General features: G+C 42.0%; 1 protein-coding gene across 2 annotated transcripts in view; it reads left to right on the forward strand.

Moving 5' to 3' along the window:
• Window positions 1–5,671: 5,671 nt before the first annotated feature.
• PSME4 (proteasome activator subunit 4) overlaps window positions 5,672–15,352 on the forward strand; it is a 65,363-nt gene continuing 55,682 nt past the window's right edge. Inside the window, exons 1-4 of one of the 2 annotated variants that reach the window (XM_090134552.1) lie at window positions 5,672–5,955; window positions 11,802–11,942; window positions 12,473–12,589; window positions 13,146–13,235. In XM_090134552.1, coding sequence (XP_089990678.1) covers window positions 5,780–5,955; window positions 11,802–11,942; window positions 12,473–12,589; window positions 13,146–13,235 — 524 coding nt within the window. In that variant the 5' untranslated portion in view covers window positions 5,672–5,779. The remainder of the gene's footprint in view (window positions 5,956–11,801; window positions 11,943–12,472; window positions 12,590–13,145; window positions 13,236–15,352) is intronic. The other variant, XM_090134553.1, reaches the window with a different exon arrangement.

A 15,352-nucleotide genomic window follows, 5' to 3' on the forward strand; every position in this document is an offset into this window, starting at 1 on the left:
TGTTTCCCTGATTTCCTACAACGGCAGAATGTGTAGAACAGACCTTTGCAAGTTTGCTGCCATTAGATGCTTTTCTGCCTCTGGCTTCTGTTTGGCAAAATGGTGAGGCAGAAAAATCCGTGCTTCAGCCCCTCAAGAGGGGGAAGAAAAAGAATGGAAATGCCTTTTATTCCAGAGTTGGCTGCATTTATTTTATATCAGAGGAATTATTATTCGTTTCAAATAGCTACAAATAATTTGGAAAGAAATCAGCAGGAGATTCCTATAATGAGGCTCAAGTCTGTTATTTTGTTTCCCTACAGCTACAACAGTTTCCAGGGATATCTTCAGGAGTTTCAGATATGTAGATGGAACAGACTGTCAAAACTAAATTCTCATGTGTGGTTTTAAGACAATTTTGCATTCCAAAGCTTAGGCAATAAGGCAACTAAAGGGAACAGGAGGTGGAGAAGGAACATCAGTTCTGCTATAAATGATTTTGCAAGGGATAATTTTGGTCCTGTGTTTGTACAGGCTGCACTCCTTGTAAGAACAGTAACCCACCAGCATTAGCTGTTAAAGAGAGGTCAAATAATATCTTATGAATCAATACCATGGAGGATGAATTTTACTGCCAAGACTCTCATAAACAGAACCACCAAGAATGGAAGGTTAAAGACAGCATTGTTGTCTGTATTGAGTCAGCATTGACTGCGTAATAAAATTTTACAAATTGTACAGATGCCCACTTTAAACACTTCACAATTGGACTCAAATTATGGCCTTAAGTTGCATGAAGGGAGGATTAGGTTGAATATTAGGAACAGTTTCTTCTCCAAAGAGTGGTCAGGTGCTGGAAAGAGACGTGATGGAGTCACCATCCTGGAGATGTCCCAGAGCCGTGCAGATGTCGTACTGAGGGACGTGGCTTAGTGGGGAAATATTGGTGGTAGGTGGACGGTTGGATGATCTTGGAGTCTTCTTCCTTGTTGATTCCACGACTCAATTCCCTTTTCAAATTCTTTTCCAAACAGCATAGGCTCACCTGAGAAAATTATCACATGTGGGATTATTGAAACAGAACTCTATCAGCGTGCAGGATGTGTGCTTTAGATCACACTGAGCCACCCATCCAACTTAAAACATGTAATAGAGCATTCAGACAGCCTTACTTTAGGGACCTAAAATTAGTTAGTTTGAGTCACGCTTCAGAAGAACTTATTTTTGGCCTGTACTATACAGGAAGCTTAAGTTCCTTGGCACCTTACTCAGATGCTGTCATTGCTTTTGCCCCCATCCTCCGAATAGATACATTCTCAGATTCAAAAAAGTTTATGCAATAAGTGTATTTCTAAGTTGCACCCTTCAAGCTCACCAAAATTTTTCCTATATTTAGGCAGAGCAGTGTTTCTCAGATTTTTTTAAAATAATGCAGAAGAGGTAACAGATGTCTCCAGATGAGATTTCTAGCTACAATCCAGCATCATGTGTTGTTTTTAAAATCAGTGCTCCTGTTCATTTGATTAAAACTAGCGATTTGAATTGCATTCACACGCTTCAGAATATTGTTTAGAGTGACTAATCCTACTGCCATCTTGCTCATTGTTCCCCAAAAAAGCAATAGCTGCAGTTGAGTTCCTAGGGGCAGGAGGGAAGATGAGCAGCAGTAATTACTGCTCTTCACTGTTTATTCCACACAAGGAATTGCAACAACCCAAAAATCCTTACAGTAACTAAATTTCCCAGGGGCAGGGCAGTAAACACTTCAACAGAAAGCTGTAATTATAGTCCTTTCTCACGTCCTTGTTTGAAGGGACGGAGCAGCTCCTTGCAATGGAAATGGCCTTGTTAGTCTAAAGATTGCAGCTAATAACTACGGATGCTTCTTCTGGGAGAATGTATGTTAATGTCATCTTCTCTGCAAGTGGGTGAGCAGCATGGCAGCAGCTTCCCGGCTGCCTTTGGCATCTCTCAGCACCTGCTTTGGGTGACTGACCGATTTAGAAACATGGGGATGAGGAAGTCTGAGGATCTTCATCACTAACAACAGCAACAAAAAAAAAAAAACAGTTATTCTGCTTTATTTTTGCAGTGGTGTCTTTTGAGGTACAGGGGTATCACAGGGCATGGTAAATATCATAGAGACAATACGAAGCTCATGTTGGATTGGGTTTTCTTTTCCAAAGCCTAATATACATAGAAATCTGTCACTCAAAAAATTCAACTTCAGTCAGAAAGTACAGATGGGTCATCAAGGAAAACATCCACGTAGGAAAAAAGTACCTGACTGACAGCTGAGAGAGCAGAAACCGCAGTCAGAGTCGAGTGACAAGTTTCCTAACTGCTGCTGACTGCTGGTGTTAGTTGACCTAAGGCAGCATGCCATCCAACAGGAGAATGTGTTAACACTGTTACTCAATCCACTGCTAACAGTCGAAATTTCACATGAATGGGAAGACTAAGTTTTTTTTTCTCAACTACAACACTTGGGTTCATCAATTCTGAGGATTTTATGCCAAAACAAAACAAGTGGCGACCATATTTAGCTTGCTCTCGATTCATATTCCTCCTACTTAATAGGAGAGGAAAAAGCTGTTGATGCAAGTAGCACAGACGGGCTCCTTGTTATGAAAGCTAGTCCTTCATCATATGACTTGGGAACCAAATGTGCTTTTACACACTGCTACAGCCAAAACATATTGCAAACTTGAAGAACAAATGTATTTTTGACTCACTTGGCAACACGTGTCATATTTTTTTCGTTTTAAGTAGCAGAATGCCAGTACACTGGGGAGAAAGGATTAGTTTTTTAATAATTATCAAATGTAAATGATTCAATAGGCAGAAAATACTTTGAAATCACAATTTCTATATGCATGACTACTGTTGTAATTGCAGATGGACTCAATTTTCCTTCCTTCTTGTTTCAGATTCTGTAAACAGGAATCATTTCTGAGAACAATGAGGTCGAATTAGATAGCAGCATGACTGAGGTGCTGATAGCACACTTTGCACGTTTTTGCCTGGGAAGTAAGTGTTTAATTCTGGTGGAAGGCAGTTGTGTGCCTGAGGTACAGGGGTCACACATGAGGAGATTCGATGGTCCTGTTAAACAAGCACCCTGAGGCTGGCAGTCCTCACGTTTTTGTGTTTTTTATATATATATATATAGAATAACGCAGCTATGAAGCAACAGAGAGGAGCTTTGACATTCCTTATGTATCTGCCAAGTTCAGTTTCAGAAAATTGGACTAGAATTTCTTTTTTTTTTTTTTTTCTCCAAGTCCAAACAACAACATCCATATGCTTCACATTTAATATACACTTTCCCACACTGGCAACTGCCGTTTGAACCAACTGCTACCACACTCGAGTAAAAAAGAATTACCCAGAAAAGGCAGAAAAGAAGTAAATTTAGATTTTTCAGTTTCAAGGCACATCTAGATTATTTGAAAAATATTTTTACTTATCCTTACACATACATATTCTTCATTACCACTTCTAGGCCAGGAACCCAGTTAATCAGAGTTTATGATACAAGTATTCATTTCAGAGTTTGGCTTCACCTACTGTTTATTTCTGTTTTCACCAGCAAAACAGGAAATGTGACAGACTGTGCACACAAATTTGACAAAAGTCAACTTTTATTTCTATCTCAAGCCAGAAAGTGCAGAAATTCGCATATAAATTCTTTGCAAAGGGTAGATAGGAGGAAACAGAAAGTGATTTTAATGCTTCTGCAAAAGATGTCAAGAAAAAAATAATAAATAAAAATAAAAATGATAGTCCAAACTGCTTGGTAATAATGTAAACGCTGACAGAAGTAGTCTGCAAAAACACGTGATACAAAGTCTTCTGGGAATGGAAAGGCACTGAAAGTACTGAGCACGCAACACAAACTCATCGCCTTTCTTCTATTAAAAACATAGGTGTGGGCAAATGAGAAAAAGCAAAATTCTCTCATTTTTGGCAATGCCTGTTTGATAATGTTTGGCTGTTTGTAGTAGGGGAAGTAGCAAAGTATTTTATTTTGGTCTCATCCCATAACTCAGAACAATTACTTTCACTGAAGCCTTGAAAAAATGTTATTTGATTCACCTAAAGTGATTATAGACTTCCACTTTCCCAAGATGTTACCAGAAAAATACTTGATGGGAGAGGTACGAAGTAGCATAGAGCCTCCTTTATGTGTCTGGGTAAACCTTATTCACACAGTGTTGCTTTACTGGTACTTTTCTGCAGAAGAAAGTTACAGCACTTGTGCAGACTGTTTTGTGATGGCTGTAAATGGAGGTATGTTCAAACTGGTGTATGGATCACACACTGGATTATTTCCTGCTGCACTGGAGTGGAAATAAAACTAGTGGGTGGTACAAGAGGTGTGTAGAAACAGAGAAACACAGAACATCTTTAGTAGGAAGGGAGCCATAAGGATCATCAAGCCCAGCTCCTGGCCCACGCAGTGACAATACGGTATAAATGCACTCCCCAGGAAAACACCATGAGAACATCTGAGCATCACGGCTTTATTGCACAGATTTTCAGTTGCATTTCTTCTCTTCATGGTGTTTTTCAGCATTTAGTTAACCGTTCTTTCTTTTATTAACTGGGCTAGTTTGAGTGTAAAGACCAGAAAATAGGACTTGCCCTTGTCAGTAGCTTTATATCTAATGAACTTGCAGCTGTTCAATGGTCACGATGTAACTCTTGAGGGGAAATTCAATTAACAATTATATTTAGGAGACAGCTGGAGATAACAGCTATCAGCACTGTTTGTTATCACACATTCATCGCAGCTTTATCCAGCACCCACAGAGGCCAACGGCGAGACCAGGCACCGCCAAGCCCCGTCTCACTGACCAGCGCTATTATTTGCAATAAGCTTCTTAGGCAGCCGCACAATCTATCAGACCCCGTGACTGATTATTTCCATCACAAACTCCATCCCCATTTCACATTTGGGCAAGGAGAAGAGGGGTTGGCTCAGGGGAGACCTCGTGGCTCTCTGCAACGACCTGAAAGGAGGCTGTGTGAGGTGGGGTCGGCCTCTGCTCCCAGGGAACAGCCATAGGATGAGAGGGGATGGCTGTAAGCTGTGCCAGGGGAGGTTCAGGTTGGATATTAGGAACAATTCCTTCTCCAGAAGTGATTCTGCACTGACACAGCTGCCCAGGGAGTGCTGGGCTCACTGGAGGTGTCCCAGAGCCGTGGGGATGTGGCACTGCGGGACGTGGGCACTGTGGGAATGATGGGGGTTGATCTTAGAGGTCTTCCCCACATCCCCAATTGTGTTTCTGCGTTTCTGTGACCGACGCTCAGCTCTCTCCCGCAGCCGTTGAGGGCGGTGGAAGAACGGCTTTACGCCCCGTACTTCGGGATCCCCGCCGCTTGACAGAAGGGCTCTGTAACGAACCGCAAAACCACAGAGAGTGAATTCTAAACTCGAGTGGGAGCGAGGGCCTTTCCCTTCCCCAGCGCCGCTCCACAGCCGCGCGCCGCGCCCAGGCTGCCGGCGCCGCCCGGAGCCCTCAGAGCCCTCAGTCAGGCGCGGGGCGGCTCTCGCGAAATGGCGGCGGCGCCACACGACGCCCGCGGGGCGCCAACGGGCCCCCGTCCCTCGGCCGGAGGAAGCGCTCCGCCGAGCGGGAACCGCCCTCGGCCCCCGCCTTCCGCCGGAAGCGAGCGGGGCGGGCGGTCGTTGGCCGTTTGCTCTCTCGCGGCGGAGCCGACACGGCGCGCCGCTGCCGGAGCGCTGGAGGGCGGCGGCGGCGGCGGGCCGGGAGGCGGCGCGGGGCCGGCCATGGAGCTACCGCCGCCGCAGAAGGAAATCGTCTACAACAAACTGCTGCCCTACGGCGAGCGCCTGGAGGCCGAGGCGGCCCGCTTCCTCGCGCAGATCAAAGGCAACCTGGCGCGGGCCGTGCAGCTGCAGGAGCTGTGGCCCGGGGGGCTCTTCTGGACCAGGAAGCTCTCCACGTGAGTGCCGGGGCCGGGGCGCTTCGGGCGGCGTGGGGCGGCGGGACAAAGCCGGCCCGGAACGCTGCGAGCGCTGCGAATCGAGCTGGCTTTTCTCAGCTGGTTATTTCGCCCGAAAGCGCTGTTTCGTCTTTGTTTGGTTGCTTGCTGCCCGCTCGGCCACCTGTCCGACCTCTCGCCTTTCCGAGCCGCTGAGCTGCGCCGTGGCTTAGCGCTGTGTGAGCGGCGGGCGGAGAGCAGCGCTGCCCGTGCCCTGGCTTCGTCGGTAAACGCATTTCCGTAGTTATGAGCCGCGTTTGTGCCAGGAATGACGAGCTGTGCGCTTACAGACTCCAGAGCCTCTCGTGGAATTCTCCTCTCTGCCCCCCCCCCCCCCCTTTTTTTTTTTTGATCTTGTTGATCAATAGGGATCCCGCGTCGCTTGTTCGGTGCGTACATACTGAGCTGCCTGTGTTTGCCAGGAGGCATTCTTAGATAGAGCTACGTCCGTGGTTTCAAAATGACTCACGTGCTTTTGCTGTGTGACAGTTTAACCTGCTTGGAAGCAGCTCAGCCCTGCTTTGTGACCCCCCCCCCGCCCAACTGCTGCGAGCTCTCACTGCTTTCAGTTGCCTCGTCGGAGTTGTAGAACTCCACATGCTCATCCAGATGAAGCAGCTCTTACGAAGATAAAGGTCTACGTGAGGCACCTCGGCTAAACGTGGCACGTAAATCCTTAAAAATCGTGTGGGGTTGTGTTAGAATTGCCCCACGTCCTGTCGGTGCCGTGACCGTTAGCGGTTCAGGCTTTAGGGCACTGATTTTAACCTGCCGAGAGCTGCCGCTGTGCCACTGTATGAATCAGGAGGCTCTAATTTGTGGTTTCCCACCTTCTCTTTGAAGTTTGAATTCATTGTGTGTTGTGCAACTTGTCTGATGCCTCTTAGTCCAAAGATTTCTTTCTGGCCTGTTCTATGAAGTATGCAAGCCTTGGAGCACGTGTGGTCACAGGCAGGGAAGGAAACAGTGGCTCTGGTTTAAAAATAAGCCTGTGCTGAACATGAGAGGTGTTTTGCTGCTTGGCTTCTGCAGGCTTAAATACTTTTATTACAGCTTAGGCCTAGATGAAACATTTCCCAAGTATGTTGTGTTCTGATTTCCTATCTACATCAAATTATAGGATAATGACTAGAAAATCTAAGTTTTGTTGTCTGTTGATGGAAAGTAGTTCATCTTAGTGTCAGCTTAGTCCATTTCTCCCTGCTAACCAACTGTCATGAATTTAGCTTTTTTTTTTGGTGGGAGAGTGCAATAGATCTTCATAATAGTAAGGTTTCTGTTTTGCTTGGTTGAAGATATCTGAGTCATAAAAGCCAGTATTCTCACATATTTATAATTCAGTCATGTCTGACATGTCTCTATTCCATGTATGCTTTAAAACGCTAATGCAAGCATTTGAAAATGTACATAGACATGAACAAGTTAGGAAAAAAACCCACTCTACCAAAGACACGAGGTTTGTGCACTAGTGTTGTGCCTTCTCAGGTGCTCTGTAACTTCATACAGTTGTGAATGAACCCTGTAGAGTACAAAGAATGAAAGTGAAACTCAAATCTTTTTTGGATTAAAAATTTGAAATCAGTTTCTATTTCCTTACTTTGACATCACAACTGACCCTGAGGTCTTCTAGTTCTTATACTATCAGCAGTTGAGAGCATGACTTGCACATTGTTATCTCAAAAGGAGGTTTCTCGTCTTGCTGATGTCATGGACTGAGATGGGGGAGGGAGGGGAAAAGAGCAAAACTGACCTTTATCAGATAAAGAGTCTATAATCTGGTTTGCATAATTTGCATTTTATGCATAACATTAAGTCATGTAAATGGATCCCTTTTGGTGGAATGTTTATGCAGAGTGTAGCAAGACAGCTTTCTCTTGCAAAGACAGCTACTTAAGTAACTTCTGACTCAATGAGACTTCTTGTGCAAGGGAAAGTGCTCGCCTCAAAGACTGGCATTCAAATGTAATCATTACCCCAAGACTCCCCAGACTTTGGCTGGTAAAATCTGTATCTTATAAAACACTAATCCTGTTGTGAAAGCAGAAAACCAAATGTCAGCTGTTGTATAACTTGCTACAGTGTCCAAAAAACCAACAACAACAGAACATGTTGCATCAAAATCATTTGTTTAAATGGACTTGTGTCATACTTTTGTTGTTTTATAAGTCAAAAATAGGTTGCTGTTTCAATTTTGTTCACTTCTTTACGTTTCGTGTTGAAACTTCATAGGTTTTCTTCTAGGGCACAGCCTGTAAATGTCCATATTAACGCAGCGTGAGCAATTAAGCACGTTCAGTTGACTTTGCAGCCTGAAAAACACACAAATGTCTTTCTGTGCTTTCTGCTTGAATAGGTAAGGGTGGAGTTTTTAGAGCTGAGAGAAGGGCTTCTGTTCCTGACAGTGGTATTCTATGTGTTTGTCTATTACAAAATGACATTTAGGTGTAAGGTATGCAAAAATGTATCTCAGCTGTTTTGGATGATAGGGCACAGTGATGCAGGAGGATGATGGCCTCTCAGTGGGACCTGCTGAAGTATTTTAATCGCTATCACAATATAAATCTTTTTTTTTTTTTTATCCCTACCATCATTAACTGAAAAATGTAAGCCTTCCTTTTGGGTACGCAGTGGTTATGTGCATGTATGGTGTACACATACATCTGATTTGAGTAGTTTTAGTGAGCGTGAGTCATTGTTTTCAATGCCGTTTGCCAAAACCCAAGTTTTAGGCCAATTGTAAATGCTGTCCTATGCGTTAGAAAGCGAAAGCAGATAGCTAGGAATTCAAGAGAGTGCTCTATTCAGCTTCATAAGTGAAGGTAATTTTTAACTCTAGTAGGGCAGCCAACTTCTGGGATAATTTAGGATGTCCACTTGATACGAGAGTCCATTTCCTAAAAATAGGCCTATTGTAATTGTGGAGTGAGAGATTGGGTACTTAATAACTACAGAGGGGGAGGGAATTGAGTTTTGGTCTGTCTTTTTTTGCTTACAGACACCCTGCACTCAGCCCAGGGAAGATGGAACTGCAAAGAGAATTTTTCAGTTCCTAATCACTTTTTTTTGCAGGTAGCTGTGGGAGCAGCTTGGCTTCAAGTAACTCAGCAAAGTGACATCTTTCTGTTCTGTACATTTCTTCGCAGTTTTTTCCCTCAGTTTCTTAATTAAATAGCACTTGGTGTAGTAGAACTGCTGCTGGCAAATGTCTGGAGATGTGTGCGTTGTGATTGAAAGACAACAACGTGGAAGTTGTTAGAGGCTAAGCTTGATTTCAGAAGCTTCTGTTCCATGGTGAAATGAGCCTCTAGTGTTATAATATGGGTTATTTATCAGACATGTGCTATAAGGGAAGCACACTCCTGTAGGTGAATTGCTTTGAGATTTGGTCATCGCATTGAACAGTGTCCTTCTCTTTTGATAAAGGGAAGCAAGGGGAAGGTAAGGGCGAAAAACAGTTGTCACCTATTGTTTTCAGAAGACTCTTTGTATTTGCAGTTCCACATGAGTGAAAAGTGTGTGTGTTCAGCTGCTGGTAGTTGTGTAGGTGGGTGCTGTTTCTGATCCACGTGATTTAAGGGCCTGTGGAGGAGGACACAGTTCGCTTCTATTTCATTTGTTTCCTTCTGTGTTGAAAGTGAATGAAAACACTGCTCATTTAAGGCAAATCCCCTGATGAAATCCACAGGGAAAAAGAAGTGAGAAGTAGTCCTGTGTAGGCTATTTTCCTCTTTGAAAACCGATGGTTGTTGGTTTGTCCAAGCCTTGCTGCTGTCCCACTGCGTCTTCTAAGGAAACGGGAGGAGGATGAATGGGGGGAGGGAACAGAAAAAGGAAAAAGCAAGGGGATTTTTTTTTTTCCATGAATGTATCTATTCAAGGAAACAGGCTTTGGGTAAGATGAGCAGAAGTTAAGGGAGTTTTAAATAGAGGAATGAGGAAGTGGTGGAGTGGAAAAAAGTCGTCAAGCTGTTGAGTCCAAACCCCAGGTGCTCCTGTGGCACCTTGTGAAGTGTGTGCCAGGTGTGTCTCTATTCAGAGCTCAACTTCTCACCTAGGCAGCTTCCCGCTGAGGCCTAAATGTTTGCACAGGAGAGCGAAGCATTTAAAAGTAGAACAGATCCAGTAATCGACCACATTTTGCAGTGTTGCAGGAGTCAGTTTTGGGAAACAAATTCAGTGATGGAGCTTAACTTTGGTTTCTTTCTTAGATCGCTGTCTGCTTATGGTTGCCCATCTGAAAGTTATTTAGCATGTACTACCCGAGTATTCACTTCAGCAGATCTCTTACAGCAAAGTTTCTTCTCTAACCTTTTCCTGCAGCAATTCCAGCACTGTGTTGCGTGATGTGCTGTCCCACATACCAAATAAGTACTGTGAGGGCTGGCATTCTTCACATTACCAGAGCAGAGCCTCGAAGCTTCACTGCTGTGTGCTTAGAAACAAATCAACCCAAGCTCTACTGAACCTTAAACAAACAGAACCAATAAGCTTTACCCTACATTGTTGTTTTAACAGTTCTTATCATGCACGTGTTGTCTAACAGCTGCTCAGAGGGCAGTATATTGGTATGACTGTTGAAGAGTAGCTGGAGCAGTCATAAAAAGGGAGTGCACTTCTCAGGTGGGTGGCAGTTCATAGCTGTGTGAAGTGCCAAATGCTCTGCTGGGGCTGTATAAAGGACTTAGAATGGTTCTAGCATAATTTTCATAATTTAACTTCTATGAATTTAAGTGTATTCCTTTCTTCAGTCTCAGGTTGGAAATAGTAAGCACCTTTTCCAAAGCTGGCTTTTAAAAGTAGTGATTATAAGGCAGATAGCAGTGAAACACAGCACCAGCAAATGTCCAAAAACATTGGTTAGCCATACTGGAAGGTGTCAGGTTTGGTCTTCACTTGAAACTCCATTTGAAAGTAGTTTCTATGTTGTGTCCTCTCCCCTCCTTGAAGTTCTCCAGCTGAAAATGAGTACAGTAAAGCTGCTTGTGACAGTTGTGGTGGTTTGGTTTTGTTTTGTTTTTAAGAAATTAAGTATGTGGGAATATAGGAGGGACTAAATTAGGTGGCAAGTATATTTTGGGCTGAGGTGAAAGAACATAACCCTTGTGTTTGTGGTATCTGGTGTGAACATTGTTGTGCTGTTTCTGGAATCTTGGAAGGCAGTAAACTGTCTTTTTTCTTTCTGATTATTTATTTTTAAGTAATGTTTCCTTTACCTTAGTAGTTTGAAAACAAATGGTGCTTTTGATATATATCTGCTTTTTAGCACGCTTCTGTTTTTATATAACTCTTACACGTTTTAAAAATTGGTTTTAGGCTGGCTAAACCAAGATTGGTTAAATTCCAATTTCTCCTATAGGAGAAGCAACACAAATTACGAGTACAGAGGATCCTGTAGTAATTAGGAATTCTGCTTGCTAGTAATTACAAATTCTTTCAGGTTTGCACCTTGCAGGTACATAATTGCCTTGTCTTCTCAGCCAGCAAAAAGAAATCTGAAATGGACTGCTAGGATTGCCAGTGATTATAAAACAGGTTTTCTTGATTGGCTTATTCTAATTTCTGAGCACTGTATGTATAGAAGAGCAGTCAAACTATGCCAGAGATACAATCTGGACATTTGGGTAGGTAGTGCTTTATTTGTCATTCTGTTTTTTTTTCCCCATAGTTGTCAAAATATTCCCATGGTTTTCTTTGATTGTGTACTTGTTTATTGGATGTGCGAGGTGGGCTTTACTTTGTTTTGCTGATCTTGGATAAAATGAGTGTGCTTAAGAATATTGCTTACTCGTGTTGTGGTTTATTTTTAGGTATATCCGGTTGTATGGGAGAAAATTTAGCAAAGAAGATCATGTGCTTTTTATCAAATTGTTGTATGAGTTGATAACAATCCCAAAGCTGGAGATCAGCATGATGCAAGGTTTTGCACGCCTGCTGATAAACCTGTTAAAGTAAGTACAGAATTCTGCTGACTACTGAAATTTTCTTCTCTAAGTAGTTGATCCAATTCACTTGCTTCATATTATGTACTTTTATGTAATAGTATGTTCTAATGTTGCTGCACTTCACCTTCTCTGCATAAATAATCTTGGTTTAAGAGTTTGCTTTATGTGAATGCTGTGCCTCTTTCAAAGCCATACTGATGGTCATGTAAGTAAAAGGAGGTCAGTTGTTCCATATTATGAAAAAGCAAACATCAGAGAGCTAAGTGTTAATACTGAATCTTAGACAGAGAAAAGGTGAAGGCTGTCTCGCAACTCAGTAATGTTTATTTCACTTACTCAGACTCTTGCTGGAGATCTTGACAGCTTGAGTTCATGCAGAAATGATGTGTGGCTTGTTTTTTGTTGCCTGACCTTCCTGCAGCGTGTGCCAAATGCTGAAGATAAGCGTGATTCAGGGCAGCATTCCCGGTCTGGGGTGTTCTGGTGTGTGCTCAGTGTAGATGTTTAATCCTAAAGTGCTGTATTTTTCTTATTAGAAAAAAAGAACTGCTGTCCAGAGATGATTTAGAGTTACCGTGGAGACCGCTTTGCGAAATGCTGGAAAGGATTTTATACTCCAAAACGGAGCATCTTGGATTAAATTGGTTTCCCAAGTAAGTCTGCCTTTTTGACTGGCAATAAGTACCTGTAATACTTAAAAGTACAGTTAAAAAAGTTATTTGGTTGATATTTCAATGACCTATCTTTCAGTAGTTGCATGTAGGGCTATGCTAAATCATGTGTATCCTTCTGTCAATAATTTGTATTTGTTACACTCCTTCTGAATGTAACCAGGTTCATCACTAAATATTCTGAAGTGAGGGTCTCCAACTTGCTTTGGGATAATAACCCACAGCTTAACAGATTTAATGTTGACATTTTAAACAGTAGGTTAACTGGCTACTGTTCCGTGTGTTAACACAATAAGGATGTGGGAGAATAAAAAATGGAACTATTCTTAAATGTATGCAGTGTAAGCATTCCCTGTGTCTGTGCTCTAGATGTAAATCAGAATGTGTATGAGAATAGTGAGATGCCTTCTGTAGGAAGTAAACATGCACATCCAAAGTGATGATACAATATAGATACATCAGTTTTTAACTCAGTTAAGAGTTTTAGGAATGGTTTGCAGATTTTAAGAATAAAAACTTTATTTCTGCTTTCTTTGAGCTGCCAGACCCTCCCTGTCTGCCAGATTGCCAAAATTAGTTTTTGTAGTAATTTCAATCAGAGGAGGTCCTGCTCTGCAAATTACAAAAGGTACTATATAGATAATTCAGCTTATTTGAACTGGAACTTCACATAAAAGTGAGTGAAAGTCCTTATTTACTTTAAAAATGACTTTCTTCCTGTGAGTATTAAATTCTTATCACTGATTCCTTTTGCTGGATGCAAGATCCTATTGCTGATACGTGACACAAGCAGAAAGTTCATGTAGTTTTGTAATTTGTTACAGAGCTTTAATGCTGTTTAATTAATGTCTACTGGCTATGTAGATGGAAAAATAATTTTGCTAAGTGAACTATCTTATGAAGTTGTGATATTTTGCTTACTGTAGATACTACTTGAAAGTGAAAAAGGAGCAAAGCCTTTTCCAGTTGGATCCTTTCATGCATATGCCAGCACCTGCTTTAACTGTCTGTGGGGCTGTTGACTGGTTGCTGTTCATTTACTGTGTGAGAGGCTGGTATGGTGGAGGGAGACTTCTGCTTAGAGGGAAGGAAGATGAAGCTGGGACAAAGATAGCTGTTTGGATGGTCTGTCTGAAACATCTAGCTTTTATCAAGAGTAGTACCGATCAGACTTCATATGCAGTGCGATTTGTTCTCATACGGTGCCTTTTCATTTTGTTTAAGCCAACTTGGAAGGGTATCTTTTTGGTGGATGTCAAGAGAGATTTTTTAAAAGCTGAGTTAATTTGATACATAGCTGATAATTTAACTACTGTCTTAATTTTATTTATTCTTTTTTTACATTCAGTTCATATCGACCAGGCATGTCTTCACCTAAAACATTTGTGCTAAATGTATTACATAGGTGGTAAGAATGACTTTTTTTGTTCAGCTCTGGCCGATGTGTAATCTTCTGCATGTTCTGTTAGACTGTAACACTTGTCACACAGGTGTAATTTCTGTGTAAATAATGTATTGGAAAACCAACTGTTAACATTACACCACTGTTTATGAGAATGTCGCACTGTATGTAAGCATTTCTAATTGGGAAACAAGATAGTGTGTGTGAAGTGGCTGATCAAGTGGCTATACGCTAACTAATTTAACCAGCATATGTATTTTAAGGGTCAAATGAAAGATGAATTTTACATTTGAATAATTGTAGTGTCTGAAAATGGGTAAATGAGCATCTGTGCAGGAGTGCATGTCACCGTGCAGGTCTACTTTGCTATTAAAAACCATGAAATCATGGAAAGTGCTTGGGCAGTGAGCTAATAGATTCTGGAAAAACATACTCAGCCATGACCTTGTCATTGTGAAGTGTGAGACAAAGCTCCTGTGTTGGTAGGGTCTGCTAGGAATTTTCACAGTAAAAAGGAAACAAACAGAAGATTTAGCTTATGCATAAATTCAGAAATAGTTTTGTAGGGGATCTATGTGGAAGTGAAGTAGTCGTCAGGGAGAGACTTCAGCATTGCAGTGGTTTGGATTTGTGTATTTCTTTGGTTTGGTTTTCTTTTTTTTGGAAGAAGTTTTTAGTTCTACTAACAAGATACTGATTTGGGGCCAACATAGTTGGAAATTCATTGGAACAGTGCCATTTGGGAAACTCTAGCTGGTTTCTCTTTTCATTGTCTTCAATTCTTATCCTGGAGTGTCCACTGTAGGGTTAGAATGCCCCTTAAGGCCCGAATCTGTCGTGAGAAATTGAAAAAGGTGCTTTTACAGCTTTTTGATTGTGTAGGAGTCAGTGTGTCAGCTTGTGTGTTGTATGAAGTGAAACATGTTTCTCTTTGAAAAGGCAGAAAAAAATAGGTTTACAAATTAAAACAATTGCTAAACGAGGAAGATAATCATGTAGAGCCAAAATGATGATCAGTGACAAATCCACATGGTGTGGTACAATAATGTGCTGCTAACCCTTCAGTTAATAAGGAAGACATAAAGCAGAGGGATGAGAAGACTTTTTATTTCGCTAAATGAACACTGCTGGTAATTAATAGCAGATACCTTTGGTGTGCTGCTGATCCAGTCCTGTGTGGCTTATATGTGCAGTTGTTTGCTGCTGTGCTTGCTTAGTCCCCAGCTAAGGGTAATGGTGCAGCAGCACACAGCAATTTGCTAGCGCAGTAATTGCAGGTTTTTGAGTGGTTCTGTAGTAATGGTTGCATGAAAAGTATAACAGGAGTGGAACAGAAGCCATTG

This window comes from Phasianus colchicus, chromosome 2, assembly GCF_987193195.1.
Source record: "Phasianus colchicus chromosome 2, bPhaCol1.hap1.1, whole genome shotgun sequence".
Lineage (NCBI taxonomy): Eukaryota > Metazoa > Chordata > Aves > Galliformes > Phasianidae > Phasianus > Phasianus colchicus.